Source organism: Ictidomys tridecemlineatus, chromosome 2 (genome assembly GCF_052094955.1).
Source record: "Ictidomys tridecemlineatus isolate mIctTri1 chromosome 2, mIctTri1.hap1, whole genome shotgun sequence".
In the NCBI taxonomy this organism is placed as follows: Eukaryota; Metazoa; Chordata; class Mammalia; order Rodentia; family Sciuridae; genus Ictidomys; species Ictidomys tridecemlineatus.
Window position 1 is genome coordinate 172,527,517 of NC_135478.1, and position 20,446 is coordinate 172,547,962.

The 20,446-nt window shown below is 35.5% G+C and overlaps 1 protein-coding gene across 13 annotated transcripts in view; it reads left to right on the plus strand.

The window, feature by feature from the left end:
* Nucleotides 1-20,446, plus strand: part of Magi2 (membrane associated guanylate kinase, WW and PDZ domain containing 2) — a 1,272,989-nt gene that overhangs the window by 832,819 nt on the left and 419,724 nt on the right. For all 13 annotated transcript variants that reach the window (XM_078040157.1, XM_078040158.1, XM_078040153.1 and 10 more), the window contains 2 exons: nucleotides 4,641-4,851; nucleotides 16,146-16,225. In XM_078040157.1, coding sequence (XP_077896283.1) covers nucleotides 4,641-4,851; nucleotides 16,146-16,225 — 291 coding nt within the window. The remainder of the gene's footprint in view (nucleotides 1-4,640; nucleotides 4,852-16,145; nucleotides 16,226-20,446) is intronic.

The following is a 20,446-nucleotide window of genomic DNA, read 5'->3' on the forward strand; positions in this document are numbered from 1 at the left end:
TCTGGTTTTACCATCAGCCCTTGACTCTCACTATAACTATATTCTTAGATTAGTCTTTATGAATACTAAATGTGGGAAGGTCATGGTCTTCCATTTGCCTTCCTCATTTTACAGTCTTACTTTGTTCAGGTGGAGGAGACAGGTGCTACTTACTGCTTCCCTCTCAACCCCACTCATCAGAGCCTGATACAAAAAAAAAAAAATTTCACTCCCCCATTATAATAGCCCTTTTCAAATATCTTGCACATCATAGGAGTTTAGCTCATGGATGCTCATGTAAGATTGATTAAGAATAAAGAAATGAATGATAAATGGGTTAAACAAGGAGCACTTTGCTTACTAATCTCTGGCATAACCATAAATAAATTATAAATCTAGACTTCTTCAAAGACGAGGCTTTTTTTTTTTTCCAAGAGATGCCTGACATTTCCCTCAAGAATTTAATAGTATTATACAATGGTAGGGAAAAGTTGATTTGTTTATATCCAACCCTCTTGAATGAATTCTCCATCAGCAAATTCTGTATTTTCTTTTCATCATTCTTTAATCCATTCCAATCTGGCATCACCCATCACTCTACCGCAAACACTTCCATAGCAGGTCGCTAATGTTACCAGTGACCTTCATGTTAATTTTCTACCTATTTTATATCTTTGTCTTTCTGGACTGTTCCAAATCTTTGTTCAAAGCCAATTGCTTTCTGCTCCTTTGCATGGTTTCTATGGCACCACAGTCAGCTGGTTTTCTTATTAATTCCACAGCTGCTTTCCTCATCAACATTTTGCCAGTTCCTCCTTACAGTGACTCTTAAAGGTTGGAGTTTTTCAAACAGCTGCTCTAGGGAATCTTGTCTTCACTTCTCATACTGTTTCTCTTGGCAAATTCATTTATTCATGGCTTAAATTATAATATAATCCAGCCATCTGCTGTTGTCTTTGGAGTTGATCCTCTCCAGCCAAGAACTCTCTGATTTGACATCTCCATTGTGGGATTGGCAGGGGCCTCTCACTCAGCATGTCCAAAACCATGTCCATTGTCCTCCTTCTCCCACAGAGTCCCACTGCTCCGCTCACGTTACATCCCTCAGAGGATTACTTCGCCTCCCACCAGGGTTACCAGGACTTTTCCTTTCTCCTTATTAGTCTATTTTTTTTTTCTTTTTTGGAAATCAAACAAAGTTCTACACTCCAAATATTTTATCAATCAGCTTTTTCCCATTCTCAAGCTACAACACCATTTTTTTCTTTTTCAATCTAGAGCACACAAAAATAGCCACTACTGGCCTGTAAACCCACTCTTGCCATCCTCAAGTTCCCACTCAGTTGAGGGGATATTTGTGGAAAATGAAAATCCAATTTTGTCTAATCCTAGATAGTTATCAATACCTTCCCATTGCTTTTGGGATACAGTTCCAAATCCTGAGGCCATGTGAGTAAGGCCTTGCCTGATCCAACTCCTGTTTATCAATTTCTCCCTTACTTCCTTCTGAAAGAAGTCCTAGATTTGATAGCCTATTGGAAAAGAGGCTTTCCTCGACTGTGTAAGATTAGGTGAATACCCATGTGTAAGACTCCATCTTTACTTTTTCAGTAGCTCTCATTACACTTAAAATTGGATGAAGATATAAGATTATATGAAGACTACACATGACTTCTTTTGAATTTCATCAAAGTAAGAATCATGCCTCCCTTGTTCACTCTTCTATCCTCAGTGCCTGGCACCAGTGGAATACTCAATAAATATTGTTAAGTGAACACTGACTCAGTGCATCAGCTTGACCTTGCATTGTAACTTTTCATTGCAACGTGAGGTTTCAGTATGTTCCACTTACATATCACAATGTGTTCCACATATTGCAGCAAAGAGAATTTAATGAGAATGATACTACTTCCTTGTGCTGCTTCTTTCCTACACAACTAACAAAGTTAGACTCTCTATGCAGAATCAGGGAGACTACATCACTAACAGCCATAATATTTTCATAACTTCCCCCTTTATAAGGCAAGACAATCAAAGCTTATATAGTATTCTTTTGTTTCCTAATTTCTAAAAGATAATTTAATATTGCTGTCTTTGATTAATGCAGATAAGGAAAAAATTGATCTAAGGAACTGCTACTTCAATTTACTTGTTTGTTATCTTTACTGATTTTCAAAGTTCTAACAATAAGTACCAATATATGCAAAGACATATTCAAGAAAACTTCTCCCATCGCTGTCCAATTTTAGTATCCTCAAGTAATCACAATCGACAGTCTGTTGTACATCATTCCCCACTACTTTCATGTTCTGTAAGGCAATTTAAAATTAGAGACTTTGGTGTTGGCTTATTTAGAAAAATAGGATTAGTAATATGCATTGAATTACTCTTTCAAATAGTCATTATAAGCACCTTTTTGGGTCAATGGATATAGATCTAATTCATTGTTTTTAAAACACATAGTTTTCCATAGTAATGATAAACACATTTTAATTAATCATATTTTTTAAAAGACATTCATACCATTTCTAGGGTGTTGTTACTACAAACAATACTACAATAAATAAATATTATTATATAGATATTCTTATAAACAATGCCTTTATTTCTAGAGGATATGTCCTCATAGTATAATAACTGAGTCAAAGTATATGTACATCTGCATATGTGTATTTACTTTAATTTTCACAGCAGGTGATTTCCCACACAATTGTAGAGTCACCCCACGTTGCCTCTTTTTCTAGTCCCATCCCTCTGAATCTCTGTTGTGCTCTCCTTGCTGTGTCAAGGCTCAACAGGCCCTTTGGGGAAGCTTCTGAAGCATATTTTCTTCTCATTTATCCTAAGGATTTCTCCTTTTTCTAGGTTATATCTGCTCTATTCTTCCTTGGCATGTAAGGCTTATGGTCTGTTCTTACTGGCAGAAAATCTAACTGGACGGGGATGGGAGTTGTGACTCAGTGACAGAGCACTTGCCTAGTGTATGTGAGGCACTGGCTTTGATCTTCAGCACCACATATAAATAAATGAATAAAATAAAGGTTCATCAAAATCTAAAAAAATTTTTTTTAAAAAAAAGAAAAGCTAACTGGAAAAAGAAAACCATAAATAATGTAGGGAAAAAAATACCTTAGGGGATACTTTAAAAATATCTCCATTATACAGTTAGACCTACACCTTGACCAAAATGTTTGCCTAATAATACCATCCTAAGAGAAAGACGCCTTTAAAATATCTCCTCTTGAGACCTTTAGAATGTCTTTATGTCTGACCTTTTCTCCATCCACCAAAACCTGAATTCTTCCAAGATAAAGGTGCAGAACCCATGCTGTTACAAGGTTTTCCATGTAAAATTTTTCTCCTCTTTCAAAAACTTGTCTTTGACACGTAACAAAATTTCGGGCAATGAAATTATCCACCATTTACTTGTGTTTTGCAGAATTTCTTTTTCTTCTTACTTTTTATTTTCCTCTTCTTCCTTTTTTGAGATCTGTGTCCTATTCCATTATCAGGATATGGCTAGAATAATGCCCCCACTGTTGTCCGCAGATAAGACACATGGGTAATTCACATTCTGAACTCTGCATGTTTGAGAATTACTTTCTTTGCCCACATGGATGAATGATAGATATCTGGATAGAGTTAGGCTCTTGGGTTGCTGTACTCATCTAGACTAGATGTTACCATACTGAGTTTAAACAGTGTGACAGATGAAAGGTCCCATGTTCTTCTCTTCCTTTTCTCTTTGTGAGTAATCTTGTTTCTTCAATGAGAAAACTGCTAAAACTACTTTTTAACACTGTCAAATGGAAATTTCATCAAAATGTGTCTGTGGGTCTGTATGTTTTACTCATATGGCTTCAGATTCAGTGCAGGCTTGAGTACTTCTTTAATTCGGGTCAATTTTCTTCTATTACGTACAGCATATTATTTCCTCCCATGCTGTTCTTTTTTGTCATTCTGGAACTATACATTTACTTGTTGGGGTTGTTGGGGTTGTCCTCCTTAAATGTTACTGTTTCTATTAAGGTATGTATCTGTTATAGTTTTTATTCTGTTTCATTAGGTTTCTGTTCAGTAACATCACTGCAGATTTCGTGGCTTGCATTATGTTATCATTCTGTAGGTTACAAGTTTGGTGTGGGTCTCAGTGGGCTAAAATCAATGTGCTGACAGGGCTACGTTCCTCTCTGCATCTCTAGGGAGGAAACCAAGTTCTTGCCTTTTCCAGCATCTTGAAGCAGCCCATATTCCTTGGCTTGTGCCCCTGTTTTTCTGTCTTCAGAGGCAGCTGCAACACAGCAGGGCAACTCTTTGGCCTTCTTTTGTCATATCTCCTCCACACCTGCCTGCCCCTTCTACTTTTTAGGATCTTTGTGATTACAGTGAACCCACTTGGATAATCAAAGATAACACTCTCATTTCCTGGTCCTTCATTTAATCACACCTGCAGATCCTCTCTTGCCATACAAGGTAAATTGCCCAGGCCTCACGCATTGGGACATGAACATCTTCAGGGTTCTGTTATTCTGCCTGTAGCACCTGTGTTGTGCAGTATTTCCCATTAGCCTTCATAGAGAGTATTGCCTGGTGTGGTGCATTTCACACTGACCCCAGAGTTCCTAGCTGGAGAGACTAACCACACGCTCTTGTTCTTGTAGAATCCAGTGAACATGAAGACAAGAGTGCAGGTGCCTCAGGGGAGACGCCCTCCCAGCCTTATCCTGCACCTGTGTACGGTCAGCCTGAGGAGCCCAAGGAACAGATGGAGGACACAAAACCAACTAAGCCTGAAGAGAATGAGGACTCGGATCCATTGCCTGATAACTGGGAAATGGCCTATACAGAGAAGGGAGAAGTCTACTTCATTGAGTGAGTGTCTACCTTTCTTTGAACATTGCCACAAAATCATAACAGGGTACAAATGATGTGGCAAGTGGAGAAGAGGGAAAAAGAATACAGCAGATGTTATGGTTTCTAGTAACAGCTTGCTTCTTAGGGAGAGAATAATGGGACAATGCCTTAACAAAGTTAAGGATCTTAGAATACAACTACATAGATCCAAAAATGAATTAATCAGTTGGTAAAATCTGTCACAATTGTAACTAAAAAGGCAAATCTCCATGTGATGTAACTCTTGAATCAGAAATCGTCTAGACCTCATGGGGAGTTGCTTCCTCCTCTCCCTCAAGGACCCACATAGAATCCAAAGAAATCTTCCCTGCTGCTTATGTTGTGATGCCATCAATGTCACTGTCATGCTCAGAACTTTAACACAATGCAGCTATTTACAGCACCATATTTGCTAGTCCCACAATAAAAAGTTGTAAGCATTTAACCCTGAGGTCAGGTGTCAGTAAAATACTTTATACAGTTTGCCATAATTCCTTTTGCTAAACTCCATTTTATTTGTTGTGTATCATTTTTATGACTTGCCAAGGAAACTGAAATGCTGGCCCTAAACTCCCTAGTGATGCTCAACCTAGTTTTTTTCCTTTCTCTAAAATATTTATTTTTCATATCTTTTATTAGCAATGATAGTTAGCTTTCCTTTTCTTTGTTTCTAGTTGTAGAACAACTTAAAAATTTTTAATTGCTATATAGCAATTATGCATATGTAGGGGGCCCAATGTTATAATTTGATACATGTATTCAGTGTAATAAAATCAAAGTAATTAGCATTTCCATTTCCTCAAATATTATCACTTGTGTGTGTTGAAAACCCTCAAACTCTTCTCCTCTAGGTATTTTGAGATGTATACTTAATTACTGTGGACTGTAGATGTCATAGCATACATTTAGTAGAATATTTATTGATTTATTTTGCTTTCATTAGCATGTTATAGTTATGCATAATAGTTGTGTTCATTTCGGCAAAATCATACATGCAAGGAATTTGATTTATTCCATTTTATTTTTCTGCCCCCAGTTCCACTGCTCCCTCCCCACTCCCTTTCCTCTACTGGTCTTCCTCTCATTCATTCATTTATTTATTTTTAATTGATGGTTTGTACAACACATAAAGGTGGATTTCTCTGTGTATATTTTACACAGGCATGTAGTATAATTTTATCAAATTTATACTGAGTTTTCTCCCCTTTTCCATCCCTCCTGCCTCCCTCTCAGTCTCCTTCTTCTATTCCTCTGATCTTCCCTGTCTCTTTTTTTTAAAAAAAAATACATTTTTAGTTGTAGATGGACACAATACCTTTATTTTATTTTTTCTGTGATGTTGAGGATAGAACCCAGTGCCTTCACATGCAAGGCGAGCACCCTACCACTGAGCTACAGCCCCAGCCCATCTTCCCTGTATCTTTGTGATATCCAACCCCCCTTTCTTTTCTCCCCCACTTTGTTCTAGCTTCTGCCTGTGAGAGAAAACATTCAACCCTTGATTTTCTGAGCCCAGCTTATTTCACTTAGCATGATATTCTCCATTTTCATCTATTTACTGGCAAATGCCAATATTAGAGAACATCTGTTTTAAAGGAACTCTAAAGTTAAAGATTTTGGCCCAAAATTAAATTGTTTATGTGAATAAGACACCCCAAATGTTCATTAGGAACAGTAAAAACTAAAAATATTATTAACACATAACTCTTATTTTCTCAGAGTTTTATGAGCCTTCGGGAGAAAAATAATAATAATAGAAACTGAAATTCTCAGTGCTGGCAGTAGATAAAAATATGCAATATCTGATTATTCAAGAAAAAATATTAAAAACTGGATTCCCTTTCCCAACCTAGAGTGATTTATGACTTAGATCTCCATAGGTAGAACTCAGTTGTGAAATTGAAATGTTACCACATACCAATATTTAATTCTCACATGAAGTTGGAAACTTTGATACATGTGGCCAAGGGAATGCATAATCAGGTAATTATGTGGTACTCTGTTTGACTCCAACATGGATAAGAAATGCAGTGTTTTGCAGAAAATGAATCGGTAGCAATCACCTTTCAGCAAATGTTCTAAATTAACAAAAAACCAACAGAATCTCTTGCATGATTTTTTATTGCTATAAACAATGTTACAGAGACACCTTTTATTAATTAATTAGGAAAGAAGGTATGTAGAATTTTGTAAAATATAACAAACTAAAAATTCCTCAATACATGTATCTCTAGAAACATAATTTTTGAGATCAATAAGCATAGCATGACATCATTACAGATCAGAAGTAAAAATATGAATTTTAGATGTGAGGTCAGACATTGATATTCAGAATAATTAATGTTCAGAAGAAGAAAACTGATGATATGAACATTTTAATTATGCAACATAGGGGGAGTAGGGATATGTGGAAACTATTAGAGAAACCAAATAAGTTGATAAAACAACTGTTTCCACACAGTGTTTCTAATAATGCAATTATAAAAACCTCTTTTCTCTGTGATTAAAATAAACTTTCCTCTTTTAACCTGGTTTAGGTTGTGAAGAAATGGGTCTTTTAAAGACTGAAGTTAAAACTCTGTCCAGGCTTGAAAGAATCTAGGAAAATGATTGCATTATTTTAGTCACTCAGAGAGTGTTGGCATTCAAAGATTCACAAGATGTTATCCCTTCTCTCAAACTTATTATCAAGTTGGAGACGACAGACAAATAGTTATAAACTATTAGTAAATAATTTCTGAATTTCGTGATACTATTCAGAAAAGGATTCACCTAGAACTGAATCAAAATGTCAAAGGAGACATCATGGAAATCGTGAGATTACATGAACTTAAAAAGTTAATAATGTGTGGACAGGCTTTCCAGATATAGCCTCTGTCATTACAAAGACCCAGTCCCTAGGGATCCCTAGGGGTGAGGGAAGGTCAGGAGAATCCTGAATCTACTAGAGAAGTATGGCTTAATTGCTAGATTATTAGTGCTTCTGAAAGGCAAGAAAATAATTGGCAATTTCTTTGTTTTTTTTTTTTCTCATTTGTTGTTGTTTGTTTTGTTTAATCTCCCTAATGCTGGAGGGAAGGATGGATGGGCAAAATCAGGAGCAAAGATAGGTGGAGGTGGGACATTAAGACAAAATGGAGAAGATAATTTCATTTGTGGCAAGAGAGCTGATGCTGAGGGAGACAGCCTGAGAGTAAGAAGGATGAAAAAGCCTGCAGTAGAGGCTGAAGTGTCTGTGCAGGAAGGGGAACCTCGGAAGCAGGGCCATGGCAGTGTGAGACTGGCCTGCTTAGGAAGGTCACTGCACAGAATGGAGGGAGCCCCAGCCCACCCTTCATGCTGGACAAGTTTCTGTCTTCCAAAAACTTCACCTTTGAATCTCAAGGCTCAGTTTGATTAGCTCAGGTATGACTGAGCAGAGAGCGGATCAGTCCCTTTCTTGGTGGTCCCTCATTTCCACACCATCTTGTCTGATGTCACTCTTAACTCTGGACTGCCCCTTCCTTTCCCAACTACATTTTCAACATCAAAGTTTCCACCCACTTTTGTTGATGGATGAGTACCTTGGCTGTTGAAATCACAAGGAATTCTTTTGTGAGTTGAATTTGGAATATGAAAGTCCCCTGGAAACAGATCTGGTAGGGCAGGAGACTATGACAGGGGAGGAAGCATGGTTAGACAATGAGGATCTTCCTAGGAACAGAGCTGCGCTGTGTCCCAGAGATAGTCCTGAAGCAAAGTCAAGGTACCAGGAAGCTAAATAAAAAAGAAAGGTAGAACTACGTACACCTTGTGGGGTGTATGTAGTTAATTAACAGAGTTAATTAACAGTTAACAGAGGCATATGCATATCATTTTGTGAGAGTGTGTGTGTGTGTGTGTGTGTGTGTGTGTGTATGTGTGTATGTGTGTGTGGTGAGAGAACTTAACATCTACTCTCTCTGCAGTTTTCAAGAATACAAGACATAGGACTTTATTTGTCAACAGATGAGTAAAATATTTAATAAATGAAATTTAAAATAAACAAACATTTATTTAAATGTTTTGGAAAAGGAAAGAATCACAAAAGAGGAAGATAAAGTAGACAAAAATAAAAGACCCATGAGGAAAGAAGAGCTAACCTCAATGAAAACCCTCCACTGGCGCAGATACTGTGACATCCATCTAGGGTAATGGAAGTTTTCCCAACTAGCAGCCCCTGCATCCTCATCAAACTTTACTAGATTTTGTCTCCTGTAAAATGAGGCTCATGATAAAACAGAAAATGAGTGAAACAAAGGAGAAAAATTCTGATTTTGTGTATAAAATATATATCATGCCACACAAACACGCACACACATATATGTATTATTTGTTTGTTTGTTTGTTTATAAATAGAACACTGCCTATACTGAAACATTAACTTTGTGCTTTAAAGAGGTATGTATAAACATTGGGTTTTAAATTGAGGTAACAAATAATTCTATTTATTTATCTTCTATGCAACAATGCTTTAAAATATTAATTATTTACTTGATATTGCAAAATGATTTATATAGCTCATTCTTTATAATTTGTGCATTTAAAGCGTGAGCCTTTTTTCTCTTTTTGTTCTCAACCCTGGTGAATTACTGGGCCAGCTATGTTTCCCCCACTCTTCAAACTGCCTCTTTTGATGAATGATGAAAGATTTCTTTTATCATTTATAATATTTAAATGAGAAAAGGTGAATATCTGATAAAGTATGTTTAAAGAACATAATTTTAAATTGTGAGTTGAATATACTCTTCCAAAGATGCTTTAAAATAGTAATAATGTCATGTTTAGCAATTTTCAAAAGACTTTCAAATGCATAATATCATATGAAATCAGTTTTTTCTTTGACTTAGATCATCCTCATTAATATAGCTTTTAAAAAGACAGAATATTTAATTATAAATTCAAATGAGGAATGTGTAAATGCAAATTCAAATAAAGCATCATATGGAGTGCTCACTTTTTTTCAGGTTGTGTTCAGATTACCTTAACAAAAATAACTAACATGTTAAGCATTCACACACTTTTCATTTAATCCTCACTTTATGAAATTGAGGCTTATAGAAATAACTATTTGCCTAGAAGTCATGTCACCAAGAAGTGACAGAAACAGTATTCTTTGATTTTATTTATTCAACAACTGTTTTGAGGACACATACTATGTGCTAAGAACCATTTCAAATCCCAGCAATACCGCAGCCAACAAAACTGACAAGTTCAGACTGCCATGGAATGTAGTCTGTCTCCAGGGTCCTTGCTCTAAACCAATTTACCATGGTGCCTACTTTGCATATATCATATTGCAATCACCCAAGGCAGTGCTTGATTTATCTCCATTTTATAGATGAGGTTCTAAGGCACCCTTGGACAAATTAACATACCCAAGGTCATCTAGCTCTGTCACCCTACAAAGTCATGCCCATTATCCCATACTACCTCCAGCTTATAAATAAACATTGGCTAAAGTAAACTTTTATATTACAAATGGTATTTGTTTAATAAGTTTCTTGGCCAGAAATTTACTATTCCAGAGGCTAAATGTTCCATAAAGAGGAGCTGCCACAGGGTTAATCTGGATTGACATGCTTTGGGAATCCCATTAAATTACTTCTTTGTTTGGGAGTCAGTTTAGTTAGAGACACAAAAGAGACTGCTATTGCTTTGGCAAAAAACAAAATGACAACAAGAACCTATTTGTTTACTACCATCTTCCTGAATGGCAGTGAACACTATGTCATCTCAAATAATAGACTTTTAAATGCAGGCTTTTGAAACTGGAAATCACATCTGTGAAAAATGTCATGGCTGTAGATGGTTTCCAAATCTTTGTTAGAGGTGAATTTTCTTTTGAATCCAAACAAACATACAGTAAGCCTATGTTTCTTCTTGTGTTGCTATTTCTGTATCCCCTTAACTTTTACATAAATTATCAGTTGCCATTTCTAATACTTTGAACCTTCACATATTACATAGAAGACAAAACACTATGGAAGCTTATTGGAGAGAAATGTAAAATAGTTTTGGGGCTTGCAGTACTACCAAACTCATTCTAGACTTGACATACCCTTACCAGTTGCAAAATCCGGCTTAAGCTTACTTTCTATAGTATGTATTACAAAAGCAGGAAAGCAGTAGCTATTCTCCATATTTGTATCATGTCCTTGCGCGCACACATGTGTGTGTGTGTGTGTGCGCACATGAGCCTGCTCATGATTCTGGTATAATCCTCAGGAAAAAAAAAAAAGTGTTTTAGATAAAATAGTGTGAAATAACACCCACAATGTTCAAAACAATACTTACAACAAAACCTCTTTTTAAAAAAGTTTGCTGAATACTTGAAAGGCAGGGTGGTAGCAAGCTCCCTGACTCACATGCTTGAGCAAAATTATAGGAGCATTATTTAGGAAACAGTCATTAAAAGGTCATTAACAGTAGTTTTATATGTGCATTACCTTTGTATAAATAGGGAAAAATTAGCAAGACTTGGAGCAAATGGAGTCTTTGAAAAAGTTTCCTCTGTTAATCATATGTCCAATCACTGTTTCCAATAGTTCTTTTAGGAATGATGATGTAGAAAGAAGTTGAAGTCATTTGGAAGTAATATAATCATCTCAAGGTTTCACTATTAGTGTATCCTTAAAAATAATGCTTAACTCATAAAATATGATCAACAATCTCTATGATTTTTTGTCTCTGAACCCGCATAACTGCTACTATTGAAACTTTGACAACCATGTACATTTTGAATAATTATTGACTCTAAAATCAGTTACTGTTTTTAGAGAAAATGGAGAAAAGGAAAAGAATGTTTAATAATAAAAGATTCTTGTTCCACTAATAATGTTTCTGTTGAATGAAAACACTTCCAATATTCATGCAGTGATGGGAATGTTGTTTTGGCCCAGGTGGTAATAAAAAGAAAAGAGAAAAGAAAGGAAAGCATGTCTTAAAATTGGATTTGGCAGAGAAGGTGTGTTTACCCTCACTGGGAAAACAGAGTGAGTGGAAAAATGGAATGCAGGAAAGAGTGTGGCATGAGTGATAAGAAACTTTAAAACTCTGCTCCTAATAAATATTCAACCCATTGGTAGTCTTTTTTAACTTTAGGGCCCAAGACCTAATATTCATATGCACATTATATAAATGGGGATTTTAAAAAGGGGATTTATTCTGGAAAAACATTTGGATTTGAATGACTAAAATTTGATTTGAAAAAACTATTCATATAGAGAACTTAAGTTATTGGGGAGAAAATTTTTTTCCAGTGATATTGTCAGTACCTTCTCAATCACAAAGCTCTTTCATCTCTATGCATGTGCAATTTAGTTTAATACCTACTAAGAGCAATGCTCAACACTTCCAAAGGAATTTAAGTCATGACCAGTACCCTATGTAAGGGTTTATTTCTGAATGACACAGGAACTTGGAGCTGGATTGCCACCTGGAGGAGTGACATAAAATACTCCAAATGCAAAGCAGTGTTAGGTTCAGTATGCCCCTGGTTTCACCAAAAACCCTGGGACATGGGATCCAGTTACATCAGGGTACACACGCTTTCATGTACTAGCTTTGTAACCTGGGCAAGTTATCTACCCTCTCTCAATCTTTATTTCTCCATCTATAAAATGAAGTTAATAATACTTAGTCACAGACTCATTGGCATTAAATAAAATGATGTAAATATTCTGCTGAGTCCCCAACAGAGTAGATAGCAAGAACTGTGAGATAATATTATTGGCTGTGCTGTGATGTACTGTACTGAAAGTAGCTTTTCCAATTGAAATAGAGCATGCTCTATGTGAGAAGAGTGTTTGCTCAGAAGATGTTATTATTTAACCTGCTGCTTTTGTCAGTTTGGCAAAGGTTAAGCTTACAAAATGTACAGAAATTTCTGATTCATTACAGGTCAGCCTACTGTGTATCCTCAAGACCATCCTGATAGGAATTTGAACTATAATTGTGAAGTTGAATGAAACCTCAGTTCTGGCTTTTCCTAATCCTCTAGGTAGATTAAATATATAGTTTAACATTAGAGAAGATTTTTTGGATATACCCATAGGATAAAACATATTTTAGAGATTTTTATCCAGCTTTTTTGACATTGACTGAACTTAAATAACTATTGACTTTTCTTCATCTGATCTTTTACATTAGTGCTTAGCACATAAGCTCTACCCATAGAAATATGTAAAGCAGTGTCATTTTATGATTACTAAAGGTTACTAAAAACTGTATGTTCCATTCCCCAGTTAGAATTAGAAAAGTTTCTGTGCAAAAGTAGCCTATATGTGTATAGGTATCCTGTTAAAAAAATTGCAATATAAAATGATATAGCATTTTCTTTTCCTAGTATTTATGCAACACAATTTAATCTAATATGGAAAACTGATGTCATGCATCTGAATCTGAACTAGCTAAGAAAGTGAAATGAAATCACCTTCTCAAATTGGAGGAAAGATAGCCTGCAGATGGTGAAAATTTTTTCAATGATTTCATTTTGTACACAGTTTCCTGACCAGCATTTAATCCTATTTTCAAATGGAATTATTAGAATTTAAAAATATGTAATTTAAGGAAGTGGAAACACTATTTGGTCCTTTGTCTCCCAAATGCATGAAAAATGTCCCCTTTGTAGGGCATCTGGAAGGAACATGCAAATTATAAGGCTGGTGAGAGTCACTATTGAAAATACTGTGCTGTATCTTCATGTGATGTTTAAGGCAATTACTGGAGGTAACTACTACCCACATTTCTTTCAGAATCATTTCTGAACAACAGCTAAAAATGCTGTTAACTATAAGAGACTCAATCTGTCAAAATGTATTAAAGTGACACACTGTTAATGCTAGTTCAACCTAAAAAAAAAAAATCATCCTATAATGAAATGCTTCACACAAACTTAGGAAAGCCAGGAAGCTTACAGTTCCCTACAAAATTAGCCAGTATTTTAGACCCATGGTGATGTGATATAGAAATGGTAATTTGACTTCCTGTTGTGGTTTACTAATGGCTCTTAATACTTATCCATAGATGCATTTGCTTTTATATGTCTAAAGGACAGAGAAATCACTTTTCTTCAAAATGGGGAAAGGATTTGAAGGATTTGGAAGAAGCAGGACAAAAAGAAATTTCTTTTTCTTGCCCACTCCCAAAATTTCCCCCTACCTTATAGAAACATGAATATCAACACACACACACACACACACACACACACACACACACACACACACACACATACACACACACAGAGAGAGAGAGAGAGAGAGAGAGAGAGATAGAGAGAGAGAGAGAGAGAGGCATGTGTATAATGAGTATTTTAAAAGCAATTTATTAAAAATGAGAGCAGCAAACTCTGAAGCTAGTGTTTCTATCCTCACATTTAGACTAGTCCACACCTCCATGCGAGAGCACCCAGTCTTCAGAGCAAAAGACTAGATTATATTGACATCCTATAAATGAGGGCTAGAACCAGATGAAAGTGTCCTCAATACTTTATTTCCTCCTGAAACTTGATAATGAAGCACCATCAGACTTTACAAAGGTCAAATTGGGGGAAAATAAAAGTTGGCATGCTCTCCTGATGATTTATTACTGGATCAAATACACAGACTTTATCTGATCAAGTTATTAGAGCCCTGGTCAGAGGCATCTATCACTGAGAAGCTTTTAAAAGTGAGGAAAGTGGACAGTATTTTCTCTTACTCCACATAAGAGTCAGAAGTAGAAGTGGATCTTTTATAAGGAGCAGAGATTTCAAAACCCACCAGTCTTAAAGTCTCAGGTCAGAGATGGCCGTATGCACAGGCACATGTAATGATCATCAAGAAAATGATTTTTGAAGAGTGCTTTAACACCTTGGAATAACTTTCCACAGCCCATCTTGTCTCCTTCCTTTATCCTTTTGGCTTCAAAATTCCCTCCATTAGGGGGAAACTTAGTACCTACAAGTTTACTATCAAACATACTGCTAGGAGAACTTTACTTTTAATATAGTAAATTTAATAGGGTTCATCAGATTGTCTAGCTAACATTGGTAGCTTTACATAATGAAGGGAGAAACTTCACTGAAGGGAGAAAAATACATGTGAAATTTTTATCAACGTTAGCATTTGCCCTCCTAACAACTGTGCTCAAGTGCTCCTATTTCATCTGATCCTAATTTCTATTTCCAACCTATTTTCTATTCTTCTTATTCATGTACCATTTGTTGGTCTTCCAAGTGTATAAACCTTATACTTTCCTAAAAGCACATTCTATTCTGAAGCCCATTGTAGTCTTGGTAATTTGTCCATTGGCAGGTGAGATCTCTTGCTATAGCTGTACACAGTAAGTGTTTTAGCTCTAATGAGCAGCTGAACCATTGAGTGGTTCTTGAACTATAATGTGCATAAGAATCACCTATGTTGCCCACAGATGATGGAGGCTTTGTGGTCCCACCTCAAAGGTTCTGATTTGGAAGGACCCAGAAAGCATTGCCAGCAAGTGCACCAGGTGATTCCAGTGCAGGTGAAGCTAGGAGCACTTGATGTAAACTTCCTCTGAAAACATTGGTCTTTTGCTTCTTAGATTTCTGGCAAAAGATCTGTAAGACAACATATATTTTTTTTTCAAAATTAAAATATCATTTTTTTTATTAAATCCTGGAAATTTTATTTCAGAAACATTACAAGGCAGACATTTTTATCCTCTACTTTCCTAGATGGGTTGAGAATATTTAGGAGGGTGTTAGCTTAATGCGAGTTAAGAAAATTGTCATTAATCACTTTTTGAGAAAATGTAGGAATCCCAGGAACATGCTGTAATTTGCGTCACTTTTGGACTGCCTCTGCCAGCTCTGTTGTTAGCAGAACAGTTGTTTATGAAAAGGGCAGGTTTAAGATGAAAATACTGCATTTGCAAAACTCAGAAAACAGTATCAGAGTCTGTAGACTGTGCTCTTCCAACTGGAGAATCCTGTATTTGTAATAAATTCCTGTTGCTCTGGATGAGTTCTGCATTTTCAATGAGGTTAACTTGGCAACATTCAAGTTGATTTTAATAAAAATAGCCGCTTTGAGGACAGGGAGCTGAGGTTGCCAAATTTACAGCTGCCTTGCACAATTACTCTTACACCTCCTTCAGGGCTACTTAGAACCAGTAAGCAAATTAAGTGTATCGATTGCAATTTTGTTGGACTAACCCCGCTTATTTTTTTCTTAAGGAATAAACTTGATTCCTTTTAGTATGTGTCTGTTCAGAGTGATCTCTTTTCTTTTCAGCCATAACACAAAGACAACATCATGGCTGGATCCACGACTTGCGAAAAAGGCTAAACCTCCAGAAGAGTGCAAAGAAAATGGTAGGTTATTAAGTTTTTATGGTGTTTCAGCAATGCCCTTTGAGAATGTTTGTGTTTCTTAAAAGAGGGACTCACCTAAAGAAGCAATAATCTAGTTGAAACAATTTTCAGAATGTACTATTTAAAGCTCAGATAGGAGAGAGAATTAACTCGGCATTTCAGCAGGGCCATGTGGTTTTGCTTTTTCTCCCTGAGGAGACTGTGCTGAATATCACATCTCTGTCATCTCTGTTGATTCTGTTTGACTCCTGGCCTGACTTTCCACCACCTACTAAGGACTTTTAGTTTGCAATATGTCTCTCTGAGTACTCTGATATTTTAAGTGGAGTCAGATATGATGCATAGAGAAGAAGTATTGTGGAACTATACATAATATTTGTTTGTATTCAAAGGCATAGCATTCTGCCAGTTAATATGGAACCAGTGTTAATGAAGGTATATTTTTAATCAAATCTGAAAATAAGAGAACTAATTACATGAATGTCTTAGATTGTTCTTACTATTTTCTAGGGCTAGGTTTAAATATAATAGACTTGCTTAAAAATGGACTGTTTTCATATATGTGAAGAATATTTTTCAAATAGTTTCAGAGGACTAGATGAATGTAAACCTTGTTATTAAATTGGGAAATTGTATAGGTGAAGCTGTTACTGATACATGTAAATTTTTAAAATGTTGTGGTTAATGTTGAAACAGTGCTTATAATTCAGCTAAAATGGCAAATACCATACTGTCCTGATGATTTACTATTTGACCACATTTGCAGTCTTTATCTGATCAAAATTATTACTTCCCTGTTCAGAGACATCTGTCATTGTGAGCTCTAAAAGGTGATCAACCAGGCCAATAGTATTTAAACTTTTTAAAAACTTTTTACAAATCAACTTTTAAAAAGTCTCTAATTCTCAAAGTCCTTTCATTTTAATAATAATTATGATTTTTTCAAATAATATCATGTGTTCCTGTTATAAGGCAGCTATTCACAGGCTAGATACACTGCTGAGTTAAATTAAAAACTAATGCAGTTTTTATGCACATATAAATACACAAATATCCAGTTTCTAATCAATATTATCTGCTTTGAATTTTATATTTATAACAATATCTCTATTCCTCTTATATTATAGTACAACTATATGTGGTTTAACTCATAAAATCATTGTATGACCTGGACTTTTGAGCACATTTAAGTTACATTTCATTAATACCAATAAGACATGTGCTGCAAATTGTGATAGGTTATAAATTAAAATGACCTGATCTGTTATGTCTGAGAGTTATAATTTACTTATGACACAGATGTAAAATGTTAGTACAACCTAATTAAAATGAATTTAACAATTTTTACATTCTGTGACATATTGAACTTCATAACTGTCTTGTTCTTTTGAGTTGTTCATTTCATTATAAATGCTCTTAAAGTCAAATTTTAAAATCCTAGGAGAAAAGTAGACATAACATATTGCCAAATTATGGTATTTCAGTTTTATCAGATTTTTCAGGAAAAAAAAAACTTCTGAGCCTTCTCAAGATGGTAAATGCCTAAAATATAATGTCAGTGTCCTATGAACCAAATGTCATTGACAAATGAATCCTTTAAAAAGTTTATAGTTTATATCTGTTTTCATTTTCTATAAAATAAATAATTCATAGATAGTTCCACATATTATTCGAATATTGTACAATGGAAACTTGTATTTACTTAATGAAAATGCTATTATTCTGGACACATATTTAAGTTTTCTTGCCAAGAAGAGTGTACTTACGTAATGTTGTTACTTATGGTTTATTTTTCCTTTCTTTAACATGGACTATAGCTTCTTTAAAATGTTAGATTTTAAGGGATTACTGTTGGGCTGCCAGTTAAATCACTCATGTATCAAAAATCAGTTCAGACACACAGTGCACTAATTTTCTGAATGTTGGGAGTGTGCATAAAATGTGTATTTAAAACCTGTTGCTGTTCCAGATGATATCTTTCTTTTGTAAAGACTCACCCTTCCTCTGCTAGGCAGATAGAGTGAAAGCTAATTACCCTAATCTAATTTAGAACTGAGCCAATCTGAGGTTGGATTGAGTTCAGATAAGACACAGTATATCTTTGGTTTGCCCCTGTCTTAAGGGCATTTGCCTACTAGGGTTTTCAACTAACAGCCTAGTGCAGGTTGGCAAACATTTTCTGTAAAGGGCCTGGTAGTAAATATTTTGGACTTTGCAGATCATTCAGTCTCTTTGCAACAACTCATTGCTCAAAAACAGCCAAAATCAATATATGAAGGTCTTAGATATGTTCTGCTAACTCTTTATCTATTGACACAGAAATTTAACTTTATTTTCTTTTATGTAACAAAATAATCTTCTGATTTTCTCAACTGTTTAAATGGTATTTACTGTTCATTTGTGGTCCATACAAAAATAGAGGTGGGCTGGACTTGATACACAGGATGAACTCTTACTCGGTGTGTTCTTGTGAGGCCTTTCCTTTGGCATATCTTGAACATGAGTATTTTTAAATATCTTTCTACTCAGAATTACAAATCTGCAGAAAATCTAGGGGGCATCTTGAGAGTCTGAGGTTGGTTTTTTTTGTTTTGTTTTTCTTTTTTTTTTTTTGTTAGAAGATCCTGCAGCTTCAGAATTTGACAAATGTCAAGGGTTACTTGACCAAGTGCTTAAGATCTCTCAAGTTTATTTTTTGTCATTCTAATCTCTCAAGAGTCTTCAATTCTCTGCTGGTTACTCTAATCTCCAGCAGTGGCTTTCTTCCCAGCCTTAGTCCAAATTCAGATTTCGAAGAGCCCCAAATCACAAAAGCCTCTTGCAATTCTTCCCTAACCTCTACAAGGTTCTCTTCCAAATCTTAGAGCTTCTCAGTGTTCTCTTCTGCATCTTAGAGCTTCTCAGCTTGTCAATTCAGTAGTTCTCTGATCCCTTTAAACTACTTGTTTTCTCATGGGTTAAAAATTACTTACTCCAACTCTATCTAGAAATTCATATTTTGATAGGGTTGTACACCATGTTGTATATGTATGCATATTGCATATGAATGAATATAATTATGTGAATATTAGTATGTAGATACAGATCTATAACATGCATCTTCAGAGCTGTTCACTTAGGTGCCTGATTTCCTGGTCAGTTATAATAAGAGGAAATCAAATGAAAGAAATGGACTTAAATTATCACTGGGCTAGTGAAAAAAACGAACTATTTTCTCCTTGGTATCAAGGGGCTAAAGGAAACATGGATGGCTCAGTGCAAATATGCATCAAACTAGCACTTATTCTATTGACACTGAAGCACGCATCTCCCCCTTTATCTGAAGGATAACACTGCTACTGAACATAAAAACACACTTTTTCCTCCCACAGTACAGTTGGAAATGCCAGCTTTCTTGTGCCCTCTGTGTTTATCATAGCTCTGTGCAGTTCCAGAGTTTTAGTATCAGTTCACAAGGCAGAAGAAAGTCCCCACCTACCATGGGATTCTAATATTAGATTAGGAGGAGTGCTATTAAGCAAGCTAATAGAGTCTTATTTAAAATGCCATAGAAATAGCAGTTAACTATTAAATAATTTGGATGCAAAACCAGTTAAATTGCGTATAAAGCACCAACATATTTGTCCCCTCAGAATCAGTGGTGTGGGACTTCTCTTGAGACATTTCCAATTACAAACATTCATATTCTGACACTTCTTTCAAGACTCACTGAGTTGGAATATCAAAAGCGAATAAAGCCTTCTGGGACCATTCTTTTCTTAAAATTGAAGTGTGATTAAATTCAGTAGAACCATACGGTTATGCTCAGAAGAAGAAATCATGTGGATTGGAGTCAGGAAAAACTATTTCAACCCCAAATCTATGGGCTCTTGGGTACTTAGTATATAAGATGATGAGGTTTCTTACCTGTAGAATGAGAATTACATCTGCTTAATAAAGGTTCAGCTCTACATTCAGAAGTATAGTATTTGTTGCACCATAAATTCTAAATAACTGTGAACTTCCTAACTTTCAGGTACTGTCTTAGACTCATGGAAAATAAGGGTTAAATTTAGACAGGTGTCCTGGAGAGATGGAGATGAATAAATCTTTGTAGGCTAAAATTTTCCATCTTGCTAATTCTAGCCTGATGTTAATAGTTAGGAGTTTTTTTCTTTTCATTCCATTAAAGTGGCCCTGAATCCTCACAAAGATATAATTTCATTGATATGAACTGACTAG